We start from the raw sequence: 22,112 nt of genomic DNA, 5'->3' as shown, positions 1-22,112 counted from the left end.
GCTCCAGCCTAAAGCAAAATAACTATTAAAACATCAATCAAAAACAACAATTAACCCCCAGTTGGTTCAATAAACACTCAAAAAGAAAGACAAACAACTAAATACTAAACTAAGGCAAAACAGCAGCAAGTGAACCTACAACATGGAGGAAAATAAAGTTAACTTTGGCTCACTATGCTGCATACTTGAATCAATTAGTGTGGCCTACAAACTACTCACCACCACGGGTTTGGGGGTAAGCATGAAATTCACTCGGTCACAGGGGGGCTATCCTAAAGCTAAAAGAAACGATACCAAATTAATGGATGCTTGTTTAAAATTACGTTCAGTACATCTTCTAAAAACAGATACTCACATGGTCACCAGCCACAGCAGAGACAACACCATACTGGCACAACACACCTGCTTTATATACAGGGCTTGATTAGGGGACTGGGCCATTTGCAGGCTGTGTTCAAGAGCACTAGGTTCAATACTGATTAGAAATGCTTCTACATTGCTACACAGGACAAGCAGGCCAAGATTGGCTACCATTAGGGAGACCATAGTTTAAAACTTGATCGTACAGTCACAGAGACATGACCCCTTTTACAAACAGTAAGTGAGCTCAAATTGTTAAAAGAATAGATATCTACAGGATGTTGAAATCTGAGGAAAGATGCCATTGTTGATATTTTAAAAAGAGAATGCGTAAGTAAACCACTCTGGGCCCACCTTTCTCTAGACACCTTCACCAGTTATACTCTGTCAGGCACAGCAGGCCATTCAGACAAACACAGATAACATCACAGTGTCAATCAAGATTAAGTCAGCGATGGAAAAATGTAGGTGTGAAAATGTAGTTCCAAAAAAACCAAAAAAAAAACATAGAAATGTAATTGCAAAAGTCAGTCGTTTTTTCAATGAATGAATAGACACTGTCACTGGTCTCAGTTTTCTTAATTAAAAACTTTTTTTTATTTCACATAAAGTCAAGGTACTAGTGTAAAATTGCATTCTGCGACTGTCAACAATATACTTAAAAAATCTGTTTTACAGGTCTTCAGGAATAACCTTAAAATAAAAAGAGATAAATAAGGCATCAATACCAGAGCCCGGTATCCTTGGTATTAAGCCTTCCACCCTGTTTCAAAAAGACTAAATATGTTGACGATACCAACTTATGTGACATGGTCCCCTTGTGCTATTCCACAATCCCTTTAGCAAGAACAAGAATGTTCCTTTCTCCCCTATAAGAATCTATAAATGTCTGAATACTTTTTTCAAGCGTCCTGGAGATTTGGGACCTCTTATCTCCTGCGAGAAAAATGGCAAACCTGTAAATACCTTTAAAAACCAGGTCTAGTCAGATTCTGAAAGCCCTCCAGTTCCCAGTTCCCAGTTCCAATACAATCCAGCACAGGATTGGTGATGGTTTGTTGGGGTCCCTTGCCTATATATTTATATCATACAATGATAAGTATAGAGTGTGAGTTATCTGCGAATGACAGCACACAGCTCATGAAACGCAGGGGTGAGGGTTAAGCCCACAGTTGGTGTGAGATCCAGTTGATCTTCTGTAACTCCAGGTGGAGGAGAGAAACGAAAGTGTTGAAGGAGGGAGGTGAAGAAGAGGAAGAGCTCCATTCTGGCCAGACTCTCTCCAGGACACACCCTGCGACCTGTGAGAACAAAGAGATAACTTTGATCATGTCTTTACAATTGTTCCATTATCCATTAAGAGAATTATATCCATATCCCAAAAAAAGTTGTTGTACCTGCAGAAAAGGCCATGAAGGCTTCTCTCCTGACAAATTTACCATCCTTATCAAGGAAGTGGGAAGGGTTGAAAGTGTGTGGGGTCTCCCATTCGCTCTCATCATGCAGGACAGATGTAAGCAGAGGAAACACAGTAGTCCCCTGTAGGCAAAGATATTAAAAAACTGTGTATCATATACATTTTTGAATCAAGGCTCTGTTTTGAGGATTTGGATTGATTTGGTCAACCAACCTTCTTGATGAAATAGCCCTGGAAGGTGACGTCTTGGCTGGTTTTGTGAGGAAAAGCCATGGGGACAATGTTGGCCAGTCTCTGAGTCTCATGGATGACTGCATCAATGTACGGCAGCTTCTTCCTATCTTCCACTCGGACCTGCCTGCTTCCGACCACCCTGTCCAGCTCCTCCTGGACTTGGTCTGTATGCAAGTGAAAAGTGGAATTCAAATTTGACAAATATGTGATGCTACTAAAGTCCAAATGAATTGCGAGCACGGTTGTGGATGTGATTTGTGCACCTTGAATGTGAGGGTATTTGGCCATGAGAAGTAAACACCACTGGAGCGCAATTCCTGTGGTGTCAGTTCCAGCTGCGAACAGATTCAGTACCGTGTTGACCAGGTTTTCATCGTGATAGTGGGAGTCCTTGATTTCAGACTCCTTGAATAACACACAGAAAAGAGGTATTATACTGGATGATTGGTTCATCTGTAATATCAATAGGAGAGGGTGGATTCGTGGGAGTTGGACACCTCACCTCTAGATTTAGCTTATGGGCCAAAAATGCATCGACAAAGCATCTGCACATCCCAGGGTTCAGAGTCTCCTTCAGATCTGCAATTATGCTTTTTGTGTCTTCCTTGATCCGCTCCACATTCTTCATCAAATCCCTCCAGTTTTTAAGGCAAGGGCCCAACCAGGGGAACAGGTTGTAGATCTGTAATGGATTTGATTAGATTTGAAGCTGCACCCCTCTTTCCAAAAGATAATGAACCCCATTTTTACTTGGAATGGAATGAGCGATTAATCTGAGCAATGATATGGTAGGCATAACAATGTCAATCATTCAATGATCAGTCACTTTGTAGTACCAGGATGGGAGCTGATCCAATCAGATGCATGGACTTGTGGATTCTTGCCACCATCGCCTGGAAGACAGGGTCTTTGTATTCAAACCTCTTTCCAAACACGATTGCTGATATAATGTTTGAGGTGGCATAACACGTTGCTTGGCTGTTGTCAAAGGCTTTACCTGAAAAAAAATATGGACATGATTTAGATTTCAAGTTTGAAGCTCCCATATTATGCACTTTGCTGTCAATTTTATATGGTCTAAGTAGTCCCTAATACTTATTTTTTTAAATGTTTGCTGAAAAACCCGTTCAGATCATTTATTGTAGCAAGCCTCTATACCCTGATGTTCCTCTGGTCTCATGATGACCTTGGTGTCTGCAGCCTGCGATCTGGCTGGCCCCTCCCACCGTCTCTGCCGTGCTCTCGTGATACTAGAGAGACACTGCGTGACTGCGAACACAGTGTTTACCCGGAGCGAAGCCATACTTTGAACAGTTTGACATGACCTGACATGATTAAAACCAGTGAAAACAGTAGCTTCACAGTTTGATTTCTACAGGAATAACTTCCCACCCTTTGTGGTGTTAAAAACGAGGCATTATTAAACTGCAATGGGTATGTTAAGTTAATGCATTGGTTCTCAATTATTTTCTGTCATGACCCCCCTAGGGGACAGAATTTTTTTCACGCCCCCCCACCCCCTAAATTGAAATACTATTGAGAACCTGCTAATATTTATTTATTTATCTGTACAAAACCACTGTATGAGTTTCTGGCACGAGCATTCTCCGTACAATCACCTTATTATCAAATTAGATAACAAAAATTAACTGAGATAACTTCTGCAGCAAAAAAATTCAAAGTTCAGTTTATTAGCTCAATTTGTAACATTTAAACAAGACTACTCAGTCTGTGTGAATCTCAGGACAGAGAAACAGAGGTTTGCATTTCATTCAAAACATTTTAAACTGTAAACATAGTTAAGGTGGTGTTTTTTTTATCATAGGCCAATAGGCCTTCAGTGATGTGATAAACACTAATTCATTATGTTATTATTAGTCTACTTGCTTGATTTCTTTTAAAATAGCCTACAGAGACACGTGGACATTTATTTACTGCAAATCGCGGCCTTTCGCGCGGATATGACCATACACAAGCACACATCACCCTTGCTAGCACTTAAAAAAAAATATATATATATTTTTTTTTTCTTTTTTTGGTCAGTTGGAAATCAAGGCAGCCCGCGCCCCCCCTGACAACGCACGGCGCCCCCCCAGGGAGGCGCGCCCCACCATTTGAGAAGCACTGAGTTAATGTAAGAGAAGCAAACGTTGGATGCTACATCCGAAGCTACATGTGCGCTAACGGCTAAAAATAACACTCGGACTATTTAAAACCAGTGAAAACAGTACCTTCACAGTTTGATTTCTACAGGAATAACTTCCCACCCTTTGTGGTGTTAAAAACGAGGCATTATTAAACTGCAATGGGAAAGCTAAGTTTGTGTAATAGAAGCAAACGTTGGGTGCTACTCCCGAAGCTACATGCTACACTAGGTAAATAACAGGCAAACAACCATTGAGGAGATTCCTTTTAGTTTCACCGATGGAATTACTACACAAGTAGCTCCCTAAGCTTTGTCTCGTTATAAACGCGGCATTATTAAGACTGCTGTGATTAAGATAAATTAGTGGATTATGAGCAGAATGCTTCCGTGTTGGTTTATGCAACACTCTGCATGGTTTGCTGTACTACGGGCATCTTGTCGCTTAGCAGGGAAAACAACATGGCTGTCGCTCTGAATATTTTCCAGAGGATCTCGAGGCCGTGGACCAATAAGAAATGGGGGGGGGGGGGGGGGGTTATCATAGACTACTGCACGGTGGAAGTTTCTGGTTACTAATGTGGGGGGGAAGCATCATGAAGCATGGACATATAAAGAAAATATGGGGAAGTGGCTTCTTCTCGCTGTGACGACATATCGGGAAGAATTTCTGAACGGAGTACATTGGGGGGGAGGGGTGGGGGTTTCAGAAAGGGGGAGAATGAGAAAAGGAGAGATTGTTCTTTTTTTATATTTTGGCAGTCTCTAGGCACACCGTGGGCCCATGGATATGTTAGAACAAATTTAAAAAGTGCATTTAGCATAATATGGGACCTTTAACCCTGAAACAGGCAACAGTGGAAAATGAGTTTCTAAAAATATTTTCATGTTATCACTCATCTCTTCAAGACCAAAGAAAAATATTTCCACATCAATTTTTTTTATACTTTGTATATTTTGGGTTTTACGAGTTGTATCTCCCAGGATACGTTGCCCTATTAAGGTGTAAAAAAAGCCGAAATGGTAAAAATATAAATTTTTAAGTTGATGAATAGAAATGATAAATTGATGTTTATCTTGTCCATTTAAATTACAAATACTACTTTTGAAATAAATTTAATCAGTTTTACCAATCTAGTTTCATCAAACTTGATCAGCCACATCCAGATGGGCAGGCTTGAGACGGTCGATAGTGACCCGCTCTATCTTATCTCCCATGTCCACTACAAAGTTATTGGGCCCACCAGTGGCTGTCCGTAAACTAATTCAGCAGATGAAAACTGCATGTCCTCCTTAGGGGCAGAGAGCAGGCCAAACATTAACCACGGGAGGCATTCAACCCAGTTGCGATCCCTTAGCCATGCAGCTCAGATGTGAACTGTGGGCCCCTGTACAAGGTGAGGTCAGCCTGCATACCAAAACGGGCCACCCACAACCAGAAGAACGCCCTGTCCACTTCAGCAAATACAGAGGAATGGCTTCCGGCTACCTGGTGGTGCTGCCCACCAAGGTGAGGAGGTCAGTGAGCCTACGGGTGGAAGGCAGGGGGCCCACCAGGTGCTTTTTGACCTGGTCGAAATGCCTCTCGGGGACCAGAATCGGCGCCAAGGGGGCTTTGGTATCATGTGTACCTTGAACACGCTGACAGGTCAAACTGAAGCTAGCCCAGGTCTTTACATCCCTCCTGAGGCGGGGCCAGACAAATGTAACACCCACCAGCTTCGTATACGCCTTAACACCCAGATTGCATAAACCATTGATCAGGTACTGTATATAAATAGGCGCCCCCAACCCACGTGCACCATCGGGCGGGGCTGGTCAGTAGAGACATCGCACAGGAGCCTTGCTGTCATCAAACACAGCACAGCAGCCACGGACCTGAAGTTGTAGGACATGGTGTAGTAGGGACATCTGAGCCAGCGGCCTGGTCTGCAGTCCTGACAGCGTAGTCTAGTCCCAAGTGCACAGACCCCAAAGTTGTCCTTACCAGCCATGCTGAATATCAGTGGTGAACTCAGGGACGGCGGAAAACTGATGTTGCTGGAGGACGGGCCATGGCTCAGAAGTCTTTGCAATTGCGGAAGTCAGTGGCTTGTGGTCCACGAAGGCAGTGAAATGGAGGCGGTTCAACAGGAATGCAGGGACTTTATGGTGCGGTGTGCATGAACCTGGCACGGTGTCCTACTATACCAGTTTAGAGGCTCCCTTTGTGGAAAGCAGTGCCCAAGGAAGTCAATGGATGACAGGCCAAACTAACTAAGCAGGATTGACTATTAGTCACTGCACCCTGATCCTTTCAAACAGCTGCCACAGGTGTGTCAGATGCTCCTCTGAAGTCGATGCAGGCATGATGCTACACTGTGCGCCTAGAACGACCAGCAGCCACCAGCTTGAAATAATATCTTTAATAAACAGCAGCTTACTTTCCCTGCCAGTGGCGTTGGCCATCCCTGGGCAGTTAAGTTTGTGTTTTGTGCCTGGAAGGCACTCCCCTCCCCCAACGGTTAGGGTTAGGGCCTTCCAGGCAGCACTGCCCTAAGTATACATAAATATAGAAAGATAATTTTTAAAGTGAAATACAGTAATAATGTTGTAATGGACACAACTGTTCATGATAATATATGGTTCTGCAGTCATTATCAACATGCCTTCAAGTTTTAAATAAAATTCAGAATAATAAACATTGACCAAATGTCTACCTCCTATTCAGGCAACATATCTCTGGGGATACATACATTTCAAATTCTGCTAAAAACTCCTCAAACACAGATGGATTATTTTTTCTTCATCAGCATGTTAAGACAAATGTCCTAATTCAATCTATGTATTTAGATTGTTATTTTAACAAAAATAAGTATGTCTAATATATGATTACTTACACCCTGGGAAGCTGGCGCTTCACCACTGGCGTCCATGTTGATTTCTGATCAGGCTGACTAAACAATGAAAGATAGCTTGAACCAAATCATGTCACCTAGATGCTAATAACAGACAAGTCTTTTGATAAATGCTAACTAGATTAGTGAAAACCTTCCAGCAAGCCCCCTACAGGATGTTAAAGAGTATGTATCTCCCAGTGCACGTTGGCTGTTTTAGGGTTAAGGTACAGTGCCAAGAAAAAGGAAGCGAATGCTTTGGAATTACCTACATAATTGCATAAATGTATCCATAAAATGTGACTGATCTTCATCAAAGTTCATATAATACAAATAAGACAAATGCACTGACTCTATGTTAATTAATGACACTCAAATAGATGATTTTTTTTGTTTTTGTTTTGGCATATCGATTGTATAATCTCATATAAAAAAATCATATGACATAATGAAATTGTTCAATTGTGGTTCAAGTTGTTCTGTATATCTCAAGTCACAGAGGTCACAATTTATATCGTAACCCAGTAAGAAAAATATAGGGTGAAAATTGTTCTCATGGAAGATCATAATGGCGGAAAGCCTTATCCTTAAATGGAGTCTCGCCTTATTTTCATCTGGAGAGCCCATCTGAGCTTTTAAAATAAACTGAAGATATTGAACATCTAAAATCTCAAACCTGAATGTTCTACTATGTCACTAAAACAATGCCAGATGAAAACCTGAAACAAGACAACATTTTGTTGCAGAAACACCTCACACTTTGTTTGGAATAAGCCAAACTAACTAACAGTCCACCATAACATATTTAAAGTACAGTGCTTTTCATTGGAGATTGTCTTACCTTCATATTGTTCAAAGTCAGCAAATAGGTAGCCACATTCCTCTATGATCTTCTCTTCAATAATCCTTGTGCCCATCCCAAATTCCCTGAGTGTAGCTAGAGCAAAGCGCCTCATTTCTTTCCACGAGGGGCCATTGGCAAACATTATGCCTGGAAACAAAGAGCAGTTGCCGCGTTAAGACCAGGACAAATGGTAATTACAAATACAATAAAAACATTGGAACGTTTTCTTACCATTTCCTTTGCTGATATCATAGAATATGGGAGTGACATCTCTGTCTCCAAACTCTTCAGAGTGGTTGACCAGAGCCTCTCTGACTGTCCTGTGTCCTGCCAGGACCACCACCTTCTTATGTCCCAAGTAGACGGTGAACACTGATCCATATTCTTTGGACAGCTAAATAGGTGGAGGCAGTTACACGTGAGACGCAAGTAAGAAATTAAACTTACTGGAATTCACTAATGTATATGACTGCAATTAAATAATGACTACAAGAATAAAAAAGGAACAATCATCTATCGAAGAAATAGAAACAAACAACAAAGTACTCACGTCGAAAAGTGATTTGTAGAGTCTCTTGAGATCCACCTGAAGCAAATTACCGAGCAGGGGAATAGGTGTAGGTCCTGGAGGCTCCTTTATCCGGTCTGGGGAGCTGAAGCTGGAGTTAAAAAGGTGGAGGACCAGTAGGCCCAATATGGCCCCCAACAGGTAGACTGAAGTGAAGGACTGGAAAAGATCTTCCAACATGGTGCAGTCAGCAAGATCTGACACCCTTTGGAAATACAAATGTTTTCTTTTCAGTGAACAGCAGTTGTTTTCAAAGTCACAAGTTAGCCAGATAGTCAGAGCGAGGGCATCCTGTCTTTCCTGTTTCCTTGCCCATTTCCTGGTTCCACCTCAATTTATAGGATGCACCGATCACAATGGATTCACCTCTTGGGTAGGCGTGATTGCGCAGCTCTGCCAGCCAATCACAGATGTGGAAGCCAATTTTATATTGATTTGTTTAATTCTACTCTTGTCTCTACATTCATTATTTGATCATTTTATGAAGTGTATTTCCTCTCATCTTAACTACTGATGTATCCTGTCTGGACTTTCTATTGTAATTAAATCAGTCTCATTGGGCTGACACCCTAGGTGTGGGCCATCCTGGAAGCTCCCAGATTCAGATTAGCATTGATGTCATCAAGAGCCAAACTTGATTGTTCCATTGTTATTCTACCTATCTGACCATGTCAACCATAGACATTATAAAGGATAGACGCCGCGTTGGCCGCTACTGCCTATTGGCGCTGACGAGAAATGCGGCCGCCATCTTGGACCGGTCACACGTTCCACTCAGTGTAGTCTGTTTGGCAGGTGCAATGAACTGTCAGCGCATGTAATTAATCATATCTCATTAAATACCAAACTGATTTTCACGCGGTTTTCTTTGCTGCAAAGATCATACATGTAGCTAAGATACAGGGCACAAGTTTCGACGTGTTTTAATATTCATAGTGGGCTTAACAGTCATAGAAGATTCTGATATGATATAAGTAACCAGACGTCCGAGATCAAAACGAGGAACATCCCCCGAAAAGGGAAGCAGAAACAGATAGGGGCAGTAAAGTCAGCTATTTTAATAAGTTAAAAATATATGATTAGGCTATATATACATATATTTATTCATGTACAGTGACGAGCATACACAATAAATACAATCACAGGGATAACATAAACAGAGAACAGAAATAAAATAGGATAAAATATATTAATTTAAATAAAGTAGGCCTATACAAAACAAGAGCAAAAATAAAATACTAAATGAACAATGAATTCAGCTAAAAGAGTTACAGTCAGATGTGTAAAATTCAGAAATCATAGATTCAAATAAACCAAGAGTAGGAAGCAGTCATTTTTAAGTTGCTCTGCAGAGCGTTCCATGAATTAGGGACACTACATGAAAAGGCAGTTATTCCTAAACTGGAGTTAGCTCGGGGCAATTTAGAAGGAGTAGTCGAGCATGGTACATATGAAGGGTGGATGTTTCCCATGAAGGCATTAAATAGCCTATAAATAAAAACCAGTGTATATAATATCTCATTAAAAGAGAAGGACAACATGAGTGTTCATGTAAAAATATGTTTTATTTCTCTAATTTAAAGCACAAGCTTGTTAGGCAATTGCCTCTTAAAAGAGGACGGGATTATTTAAAAGCAAAGTCTTCTTGGTTGTCCAATGTTCTATAGGGGGGAATACCAAGTTCAGTCTAGTCTCGAGTTGGTTCCTCAGACACAGACAGGAAATCAATGCGTGCCTTGCAGCGCGGTACATTTAAAAACACATTCAATACAAAACCACAGCAATCAAAAGTATTAATTTAAGGGAAAATCAAACAACAGCAAACAATAATACTCAAATGCATAAAATAAAGTTAACCATCCTTACAATCGCATTTTACTCCGAAGAGAAATTCAAGCGAGGCGAGTTTGGCAATGTGGTGCAGCCTTAATTTGTGAAAGACAGACACAATCAATGACAACAAGTCGGAATGGTGGTTGTCGATTCCAAACTGTGTCTCCTCAATATGTTCCCCAAGCAGAAACACATCCTCCGTTTCAATCTCCTCCCGGACGAAGTGTGTGACTCGGACGTCTGGTTACTTATATCATATCAGAATCTTCTATGACTGTTAAGCCCACTATGAATATTAAAACACGTCGAAACTTGTGCCCTGTATCTTAGCTACATGTATGATCTTTGCAGCAAAGAAACCCACGTGAAAATCAGTTTGGTATTTAATGAGATATGATTAATTACATGCGCTGACAGTTCATTCCACCTGCCAAACAGACTACACTGAGTGGAACGTGTGACCGGTCCAAGATGGCGCCCGCATTTCTCGCGCTCAACGCCCAATGCGGCGTCTATCCTTTATAATGTCTATGATGTCAACCATTTTTGTATAAAGCAGCTCATTTTGTGTATACAACTCAGTCAAGACCCTGGCATTGCTTTATGACATCTATTACAGTATGTCCGTCCTGGGAGAGGGATCCCTCACTCTGTCGACTCTCCCTGAGATTTCTTCAATTTTTTTTATTCCCGGTAAAGGGTTTTTACTGGGAGTTTTTTCTCAGCCGAGCTAAGGGTGTAAGGGCAGGGTGTCATATTGTATCATATTGTATCATATATCATATTGTATGAAATGTAAAGCCCACTGAGACAAATGTATTTGTGATTTTGGGCTATACAAATAAAACTGATTTGATTTTGATTTGATTGCTCTGAGCAGGATGCTATGGTCTTCTCTCCATGCATGAATGCTGACCATAATCATCTGTATTGTCTTTTGGAACTAAGTAAAGATTTGTTTTCATATTGGACTTTCGTGAAGTTTTCTTCAACCAAAAAACTTCTTCCACACAGATCTAGTCAAACTAGTCAGTCATTATCAAGCTATTGTATCCAAAAGCAAAATCTGGAAGGATCAAAAACAGAAGCATTAAATTCAAATAAGAAAAGGAAAAAACAGACTATGTGAAAGATTTTGAAACCATGAAGACTAAAGCCGGGAACACACCGCATTGGCCGCCTGCGGCGGTTGGCCGCGTGAACGCAGGAGGCTCGCCGCTTGGTCATATTGGGCCATGTTCACCGCAGTCGCCGCCACGGCCAACCGCCGCCTCATCGCAGGCGGCGGTTGGCCGCGGGACCGCAGGAGGCTCGCCGCTTGATCATATTGGGCCATATATTCCTGACGCCGACGCCGAGATCAGACCTGTCACACTTACGGTGCAACAACAACAATAACATGGTCCAGGTGTGCCAAAAAATACAGATGTAGGTTCACTGTGTAACCAGCGGCAGTCTTGTCACAAATATCATTAAAACAGCCTGAACACGCACCCCGATCGCAAATACACACACATTAACAGCAATTCAGCAACATACTAAACACATTAACAACAGCAGTGTGTGCTCAGCAGCACAAATAAAGGCAGACATCAGCCTACCTGAAAGTGAAAGTGTGCCGGCTGACGGAGGACAACACCGGTGCTTCGCTGTACTAGCCTATATGGAATTCCACACGGACACTGCCGTCAACTTTGGGTTCATATTATCCTCAGGAGCAGCACACAGCTGGGTGAGTTTCACTATGCTAACCGGCGCTACCTTGGCTAAAGTACAACAAACAGCTAAACAGATGCAAAATACACATATTTGCAGAATGTATTGGAAGCCCAATGTCCTCACTCCATACGCCCACCCCGTCTTGCAGACCACCGCCACCGGGCAATCTCAACGCTGATTGGCTGTGGAGGCGCGGCGCCCGGCGGCGCTGCAGAAAAAGATGAAAATGTTCATCTTTTTCTGCGGCGCTGTGTTCGCCGCACAAGCCTTTCGATTCACGCTCCTTCGATGACACAATTTCTATGCGCCGCTAATGGCCGCGCTCCCGAGAGAGGCGCGGCCACGCACCGCGCAAGCCCCCGCCGCCGGCCGCTGGACGCCGATTATTGGGTGGACGCGCGGCCACGCGCTAGTACATTGACTTTGTATGTAATCTCGCCGCGCGGCCAGTGCAGTGTGTTCCCAGCTTTACAGGATATGCAAAAGCTTAGAGCCATACAATCTGTTCTGCTCAGTCCTCCAGGAGCATCATCACAAAGCTGCTCTGTATGCATCAATATCTACAAGAATACATATGCAAATTAAGATGGTGTGTTCTAATTGACTTTTTATTTTTTTATTTCTCCCATTATTTTACATGTTGCTTGTTTTAAAAAGCAGGCAAATAGGACCCTCTGTTTTGCAGAGCTCTCTGGACTGTGAATTACACACATCTTGTATGACCACAAAGTGCGCAGTTTGTGCTATAGCCCTAGTGTCATGGTAAATCAAACACTCTCAATCTTAGAATAAGAGCTCACCTGCTTTCGTGTGCTGCCGTTAAGTATCTGGTCTCAGTGTGTGTGAGAGTAACACCCTTGTTAGGTTTCCCTTTCCCTCTGAATGAAATTGACAAAACAAGTATCACATTTGGCTACAAGGAGTTTGATAATACATCTAGATCTAGACAAAATACATTTTTCCTTTCATTACTTGTAGTTGTGAACCAGTCTCAAGTGCCTATAGAAATGCGAAAATCGGATTATTTATATTTGCAGTTTTTAGCAGTGTGATCCTGTAATGAGAGGGTTAGTTGTTAGTGTTTTTCATTACAGTCAAAAATGTCAAGTGTCACTCTGATCACAAAGTCAAAAGCAATAGTGAGTTCTAAACTTTAGTGTTTGTGTTTTTGGTTTGTGTGAGGATTGGGGGTGAAGCCCCAAGCTGATATAAGATCCAGTTAATCCTCTTTCACTCCAGGTAAAACCAGTAAAACTAAAACGCCTGAAGGAAAGAGAGAAAGAGCTCCAGTTTGGCCAAAATGGATGACACACAGATTTAAATGAACACGTCCCAATTTTGTTTATTTCTGGACTCATGTATGTGGGTCATTTGTACAACTGTTTTTGTTCCAGTCTGCACCACACAGCTCAAACCTTATAAATACATGATGAAAGAAAGCAGACACAAATCAGTTAGTTTATAATTGACAACCAGAATATGGGTCAAACTATCGGGCTGTGGAACAACTGTGGTCAAGCCAGCCGTCTCTCGTTTGTGCTTGGTCAAACCAGCCACTTCTTTATTTATTCCCCCTGTTTTGTGAGCGTATGTGTATGGTCTCCTTCTTTTCTCGACTCACATTTATTTTAATCTTTTATAAGTTTGGAGGGCATTGTATGTTTTAATACGTTGATACGTGACATATAAGGGATAATATTGAATGTTGCATAATTTGCTTGACATATTGTATCAGAGTATCAGTCCCCAACAGCATGGTGGAAATAGAAAAGAGAAATACACTCACCGGCCACTTTATTAGGTACAGCGGTTCATTTTCTTGTTAACACATATAACTAATCAGCCAATCACATGTCAGCAACTCAATGCATTTAGGCATGTAGACCTGGACGGGACAACTTATTGAGGTTGAAACCGAGCAACAGAATGGGGAAGAAAGGGGTTTTAAGTGACTTTGAACATGGCAATGTTGAGGGTGCCAGGAGGGCTGGTATGAGTATTTCAGAAACTGCTGATCTACTGGGATTTTCACTCTAAACCATCTCTAAGATTTACAGAGAATGGTCCGAAAAAGAAAAAATATCCAGTGAGCGGCATTTGTGTGGACGTAAAATGCCTTGTTGAAGTCAGAGGTCAGTGGAGGATGGGCATACTGGTTGGAGATGATAGAAAGGCCACAGTAACTCAAATAACCACTCGTTACAACCAGGGTATGCAGAATACCATCTCTGGACGCAAAACACAACCAACCTGAAGCAGATGGGCTACAGCAACAGAGGACCCCACCGGGTGCCACTCCTGACAGCTAAAAACAGGAAAATGAGGCAACAATTCTCACAGGATCACCAAAATTGGACAATAGAAGATTGAAAAATCATGCCTGGTCTGATGAGTCTCGATTTCAGTTGAGACATTCAGATGGCAGGTTCAGAATTTGGCGTAAACAACATGAAAGTATGGATTCATCCTGCCATGTACCATCAACCATGCCATGTTCAAAGTCACCTAAACCCCCTTTCTTCCCTATTCTGATGCTCGGTTTGACTTCAGTACATTGTCTTGACCACGTCTAAATGCATAAATGCATTAAATTGCTGCCATGTGATTGGCTGATTAGCTTTTTGTTTTTATAAACCATTGAACAGGTGTACCTAATAAAGTGGCCGGTGAGTGTTCATTAAAGTGTTCAGTGAAGATATTTGTTCTGTTGTTGAAAGTCCTTCTGTGACTGAGGCTATGGCCAAAACACAGCTCCTAATATTCTCACTCTAACATCACCATCTTCACACTCTTCCGCAGTGATAGTATAATGCATTATTGTGAAGGTATTCTCCCATGTATATGTGATAGAGAAGCTTCTTTTCAATTCCAATCAACATATGTATTTGTATCCAATTTAGTTATCCGATGGTGTCAACGTTATTCCACAATTCCATTCATGTAACTCATATGACTGCTCTGACCGTAACAACTTTACATGAACATGACATGAAACCCCTTCCATCACAGCTTCTCTGTGAACATCTACCCTAACATCGGTAACATAATATCTTATCAGAAAATTCTGTGTGTTCATTTTCCTCCTATATCATCGGCATATCAATGCAGGCAAGCTTTGGTTCAATTATGTCCTGGAAGCTCCCTTCTCTTTTCTAATGAGACAGAGCTGGACTAAATAAGATGCAGGACAAGCAGGCCAAGATTTGCTACCATTAGGGAGACCAAAGTTTAAAACATTATCGTACAGTCACAGAGACATGACCCCTTTTACAAGCAGTAAGTGAGCTCAAATTGTTAAATTAATAGATATCTACAAGATGTTGAAATCTGAGGAAAGATGCCATTTTTGATATTTTAAAAAGAGAATGCGTAAGTAAACCACTCTGGGCCCACCTTTCTCTAGACACCTTCACCAGTTATACTCTGTCAGGCACAGCAGGCCATTCAGACAAACACAGATAACATCACAGTGTCAATCAAGATTAAGTCAGCAATGGAAAAATGTAGGTGTGAAAATGTAGTTCCAAAAAAAACAAAAAAAAAACATAGAAATGTAATTGCAAAAGTCAGTAGTTTTTTCAATGAATGAATAGACAATGTCACTGGTCTCAGTTTTCTTAATTAAAAACTTTTTTTTATTTCACATAAAGTCAAGGTACTAGTGTAAAATTGCATTCTGCGACTGTCAACAATATACTTAAAAAATCAGTTTTACAGGTCTTCAGGAATAACCTTAAAATAAAAAGAGATAAATAAGGCATCAATACCAGAGCCCGGTATCCTTGGTAGTAAGCCTTCCACCCTGTTTCAAAAAGACTAAATATGTTGACGATACCAACTTATGTGACATGGTCCCCTTGTGCTATTCCACAATCCCTTTAGCAAGAACAAGAATGTTCCTTTCTCCCCTATAAGAATCTAAAAATGTCTGAATACTTTTTTCAAGCGTCCTGGAGATTTGGGACCTTTTGTCTCCTGCGAGAAAAATGGCAAACCTGTAAATACCTTTAAAAACCAGGTCTAGTCAGATTCTGAAAGCCCTCCAGTCCCCAGTTCCCATACAATCCAGCACAGGATTGGTGATGGTTTGTTGGGGTCCCTTGCCTATATATTTATATCATACAATGATAAGTATAGAGTGTGAGTTATCTGCGAATGACAGCACACAGCTCATGAAACGCAGGGGTGAGGGTGAAGCCCACAGTTGGTGTGAGATCCAGTTGATCTTCTGTAACTCCAGGTGGAGGAGTGAAACGAAAGTGTTGAAGGAGGGAGGTGAAGAAGAGGAAGAGCTCCATTCTGGCCAGACTCTCTCCAGGACACACCCTGCGACCTGTGAGAACAAAGAGATAACTTTGATCATGTCTTTACAATCGTTCCATTATCCATTAAGAGAATTATATCCATATCCAAAAAAAAGTTGTTGTACCTGCAGAAAAGGCCATGAAGGCTTCTCTCCTGACAAATTGACCATCCTTATCAAGGAAGTGGGAAGGATTGAAAGTGTGTGGGGTCTCCCATTCGCTCTCATCATGCAGGACAGATGTAAGCAGAGGAAACACCGTAGTCCCCTGTAGGCAAAGATATTAAAAAACTGTGTATCATATACATTTTTGAATCAAGGCTCTATTTTGAGGATTTGGATTGATTTGGTCAACCAACCTTCTTGATGAAATAGCCCTGGAAGGTGACGTCTCGGCTGGTTTTGTGAGGAATAGCCATGGGGACAATGTTGGCCAGTCTCTGAGTCTCATGGATGACTGCATCAATGTACGGCAGCTTCTTCCTATCTTCCACTTGGACCTGCCTGCTTCCGACCACCCTGTCCAGCTCCTCCTGGACTTGGTCTGTATGCAAGTGAAAAGTGGAATTCAAATTTGACAAATATGTGATGCTACTAAAGTCCAAATGAATTGCGAGCACGGTTGTGGATGTGATTTGTGCACCTTGAATGTGAGGGTATTTGGCCATGAGAAGTAAACACCACTGGAGCGTAATTCCTGTGGTGTCAGTTCCAGCTGCAAACAGATTCAGTACCGTGTTGACCAGGTTTTCATCGTGATAGTGGGAGTCCTTGATTTCAGACTCCTTGAATAACACACAGAAAAGAGGTATTATACTGGATGATTGGTTCATCTGTAATATCAATATAAGAGGGTGGATTCGTGGGAGTTGGACACCTCACCTCCAGATTTAGCTTATGGGCCAAAAATGCATCGACAAAGCATCTGCACATCCCAGGGTTTAGAGTCTCCTTCAGATCTGCAATTATCCTTTTTGTGTCTTCCTTGTTCCGCTCCACATTCTTCATCAAATCCCTCCAGTTTTTAAGGCAAGGGCCCAGCCAGGGGAACAGGTTGTAGATCTGTAATGGATTTGATTAGATTTGAAGCTGCACCCCTCTTTCCAAAAGATAATGAACACATTTTTACTTGGAATGGAATGAGCGATTAATCTGAGCAATGATATGGTAGGCATAACAATGTCAATCATTCAATGATCAGTCACTTTGTAGTACCAGGATGGGAGCTGATCCAGTCAGATGGATGGACTTGTGGTCTCTTGCCACCATCGCCTGGAAGACAGGGTCTTTGTATTCAAACCTCGTTCCAAACATGATAGCTGATATAATGTTTGAGGCGGCATAACACGTTGCTTGGCTGTTGTCAAAGGCCTTACCTGAAAAAAAAATATAGACATGATTTAGATTTCAAGGTTTAAGGTACAGTGCCAACAAAAAGGAAGCGAATGCTTTGGAATTACCTACATAATTGCATAAATTTATCCATAAAATGTGACTGATCTTCATCAAAGTTCATATAATAGACAAATGCCCTCTATGTTAATGAATGACACTCAAATAAATGATTTTTTTTTTAAAGTTTTGGCATATCGATTGTATAATCTCATATAAAAAATCATATGACATAATGAAATTGTTCAATTGTGGTTCAAGTTGTTCTGTATATCTCAAGTCACAGAGGTCACAATTTATATCGTAACCCAGTAAGAAAAATATAGGGTGAAAATGGTTCTCATGGAAGATCACCATGGCGGAAAGCCTTATCCTTAAGTGGAGTCTCGCCTAATTTCCATCTGGAGAGCCCACCTGAGCTTTTAAAATAAACTGAAGATATTGAACATCTAAAGGTGCGAAGACACCAAACGCGTTGGGTGCGGTGGCGGCGTTGAAAAATCCTATTTTTGCATAGGGAACCATTGGTTTAGGCGCGATGATGCGTTGGCCGCGGTAAAGCGGCGCTTTGGGCGCGGTAGCCGCGTTACCAAAGCGTCACCGCACTATCGCGCGAGTTCAAAAAATTTAACTTTTAACGCTCCAACGCGTGACGTTTAGCCACGTTGGCCAATCAGCGGTGAGCTTGACCCGACGTCACAGACATCGGCACGGTGGGAGGATAACACAGAGGCTGAGAAACACCGAGTAGGAAATGTACTGTATTTGCGGCTGGCTGGTGATATAAAGCCGCTCGGGGTTGGGTTAGAAGACGTGGGGAAAGTGAGCCAGGAGAATGGGCTTCCTGGTTAATTCAGTGAATATGTGCGGCTGTGCTTTAGCCGATAAACCAAGTTAGCACCGGTCGGACAGCGTCACCCAGTTGTGTGCGGCCACCACCTTCATATAATGAACCCAAACATAACGGCTAAGTCCGGAGAACTTTCACAACGAGTACAGCGAAGCACCGGTGTTTATGCCTATATCTACGCCAGCCACGGTCCCGTCACAGCCAGGTAGGGTAATGTAGGCTACTTGCCTTTATTTTATACTGCCCTGCGCACAATGCTGCTGTAAATGTGTTTGGTATGGTGCTGCCTTGCTGTTTGTGTTCATTTCCGAGTGGCGTGAATCTGCAATGCTGTTTTAAGGCTATTTGTTCCGTTCAGTTGCTGTTTATTTGTCTTTTGGCACAATTGTTGGCCTTGTTGTTGTTGTTTTTGTGCGGACATGAACGCTGTTGTGTCGGGTCGGGTCTGATCGCAGCCATGGTTGATTAGAGGAATAAATATATCGGGGGGGGGGGGAGACTATAGCTGCGTAGCGGTGGGCGCGTTGAACCATTTCTTGACACAAAATGACCAAGCGCCAGATCAGGTGCGTTGGGCGCTTTGGCCACCGCACCCAACGCGTTTGGTGTGTTCGCACCTTCAAATCTCGAACCTGAATGTTCTACTATGTCACTAAGACAATGCCAGATGAAAACCTGAAACAAAAGACAACATTTTGTTGCAGAAACACCTCACACTTTGTTTGGAATAAGCCAAACTAACTAACAGTCCACCATAACATATTTAAAGTACAGTGCTTTTTATTGGAGATTGTCTTACCTTCATATTGTTCAAAGTCAGAAATTAGGTAGCCACATTCCTCTATGATCTTCTCTTCAATAATCCTTCTGCCCATCCCAAAATCCCTGAGTGTAGCTAGAGCAAAGCGCCTCATTTCTTTCCACGAGGGCCCATTGGCAAATATTATGCCTGGAAACAAAGAGCAGTTGCCGCGTTAAGACCAGGACAAAAGCTAATTACAAATAAAATAAAAGCATTGGAACGTTTTCTTACCATTTCCTTTGTTGAAATCATAGAATATGGGAGTGACATCTCTGTCTCCAAACTCTTCAGAGTGGTTGACCAGAGCCTCTCTGACTGTCCTGTGTCCTGCCAGGACCACCACCTTCTTATGTCCCAAGTAGACGGTGAACACTGATCCATATTCTTTGGACAGCTAAATAGGTGGAGGCAGTTACACGTGAGACGCAAGTAAGAAATTAAACTTACTGGAATTCACTAATGCATATGACTGCAATTAAATAATGACTACAAGAATAAAAAAGGAACAATCATCTATCGAAGAAATAGAAACAAACAACAAAGTACTCACGTCGAAAAGTGATTTGTAGAGTCTCTTGAGATCCACCTGAAGCAAATTACCGAGCAGGGGAATAGGTGTAGGTCCTGGAGGCTCCTTTATCCGGTCTGGGGAGCTGAAGCTGGAGTTAAAAAGGTGGAGGACCAGTAGGCCCAATATGGCCCCCAACAGGTAGACTGAAGTGAAGGACTGGAAAAGATCTTCCAACATGGTGCAGTCAGCAAGACCTGACACCCTTTGGAAATACAAATGTTTTCTTTTCAGTGAACAGCAGTTGTTTTCAAAGTCACAAGTTAGCCAGATAGTCAGAGTCAGGGCATCCTCATGGACATATAAAGAAAGGGCATCCTGTCTTTCCTGTTTCCTTGACTATTTCCTGGTTCCACCTCAATTTATAGGATGCACCAATCACAATGGATTCACCTCTTGGGTAGGCATGATTGAGCAGCTCTGCCAGCCAATCACAGATGTGGAAGCCAATTTTATATTGATTCGTTTAATTCTACTCTTGTCTCTACATTCATTATTTGATCATTTTATGAAGTGTATTTCCTCTGATCTTAACTACTGATGTATCCTGTCTGGACTTTCTATTGTAATTAAATCAGTCAGATTGGGCTGACACCCTAGGTGTGGGCCATCCTGGAAGCTCCCAGATTCAGATTAGCATTGATGTCATCAAGAGCCGAACTTGATTGTTCCATTGTTATTCTACATATCTGACCATGTCAACCATTTTTGTATAAAGCAGCTCATTTTGTGTATACAACTCAGTCAAGACCCTGGCATTGCTTTATGACATCTATTACAGTATGTCCGTCCTGGGAGAGGGATCCCTTACTCTGTCGACTCTCCCTGAGATTTCTTCAATTTTTTTTATTCCCGGTAAAGGGTTTTTACTGGGAGTTTTTTCTCAGCCGAGCTAAGGGTGTAAGGGCAGGGTGTCATATTGTATCATATTGTATCATATATCATATTGTATGAAATGTAAAGCCCACTGAGACAAATGTATTTGTGATTTTGGGCTATACAAATAAAACTGATTTGATTTTGATTTGATTGCTCTGAGCAGGATGCTATGGTCTTCTCTCCATGCATGAATGCTGACCATAATCATCTGTATTGTCTTTTGGAACTAAGTAAAGATTTGTTTTCATATTGGACTTTCGTGAAGTTTTCTTCAACCAAAAAACTTCTTCCACACAGATCTAGTCAAACTAGTCAGTCATTATCAAGCTATTGTATCCAAAAGCAAAATCTGGAAGGATCAAAAACAGAAGCATTAAATTCAAATAAGAAAAGGAAAAAACAGACTATGTGAAAGATTTTGAAACCATGAAGACTAAAGCCGGGAACACACCGCATTGGCCGCCTGCAGCGGTTGGCCGCGTGAACGCAGGAGGCTCGCCGCTTGGTCATATTGGGCCATGTTCACCGCAGTCGCCGCCACGGCCAACCGCCGCCTCATCGTAGGCGGCGGCTGGCCGCGTGACCGCAGGAGGCTCGCCGCTTGATCATATTGGGCCATATATTCCTGACGCCGACGCCGAGATCAGACCTGTCACACTTACGGTGCAACAACAACAATAACATGGTCCAGGTGTGCCAAAAAATACAGATGTAGGTTCACTGTGTAACCAGCGGCAGTCTTGTCACAAATATCATTAAAACAGCCTGAACATGCACCCCGATCGCAAATACACACACATTAACAGCAATTCAGCAACATACTAAACACATTAACAACAGCAGTGTGTGCTCAGCAGCACAAATAAAGGCAGACATCAGCCTACCTGAAAGTGAAAGTGTGCCGGCTGACGGAGGACAACACCGGTGCTTCGCTGTACTAGCCTATATGGAATTCCACACGGACACTGCCGTCAACTTTGGGTTCATATTATCCTCAGGAGCAGCACACAGCTGGGTGAGTTTCACTATGCTAACCGGCGCTACCTTGGCTAAAGTACAACAAACAGCTAAACAGATGCAAAATACACATATTTGCAGAATGTATTGGAAGCCCAATGTCCTCACTCCACACGCCCACCTCGTCTTGCAGACCACCGCCACCGGGCAATCTCAACGCTGATTGGCTGTGGAGGCGCGGCGCCCGGCGGCGCTGCAGAAAAAGATGAAAATGTTCATCTTTTTCTGCGGCGCCGTGTTCGCCGCACAAGCCTTTCGATTCACACTCCTTCGATGACACAATTTCTATGCGCCGCTAATGGCCGCG

General features: G+C 42.2%; 1 protein-coding gene across 1 annotated transcript; it reads right to left on the bottom strand.

The window, feature by feature from the left end:
- Positions 1-802: 802 nt before the first annotated feature.
- Positions 803-20,099, bottom strand: LOC307263473 (uncharacterized protein). The gene is made up of 18 exons (XM_080044620.1): positions 19,892-20,099; positions 19,573-19,735; positions 19,339-19,488; positions 17,513-17,673; positions 17,175-17,359; positions 16,941-17,113; positions 16,657-16,841; positions 16,424-16,565; positions 16,148-16,327; positions 8,425-8,771; positions 8,106-8,268; positions 7,872-8,021; positions 2,848-3,008; positions 2,514-2,693; positions 2,275-2,416; positions 1,991-2,175; positions 1,758-1,899; positions 803-1,661 (listed from the first exon to the last, which is right to left on the bottom strand). Exons 1-18 carry the CDS (start codon positions 20,087-20,089, stop codon positions 1,474-1,476), a joined length of 3,195 nt encoding a protein of 1,064 aa, XP_079900746.1. The 5' UTR covers positions 20,090-20,099; the 3' UTR covers positions 803-1,473.
- Between the last annotated feature and the right edge of the window lie 2,013 nt (positions 20,100-22,112).

Source organism: Ammodytes marinus (assembly GCF_949987685.1).
Source record: "Ammodytes marinus genome assembly, chromosome: 16".
Classification (NCBI taxonomy): Eukaryota; Metazoa; Chordata; class Actinopteri; order Uranoscopiformes; family Ammodytidae; genus Ammodytes; species Ammodytes marinus.
Note: the sequence above shows the minus strand (reverse complement) of the source record. Positions and strands in the feature narration are given on the sequence as shown.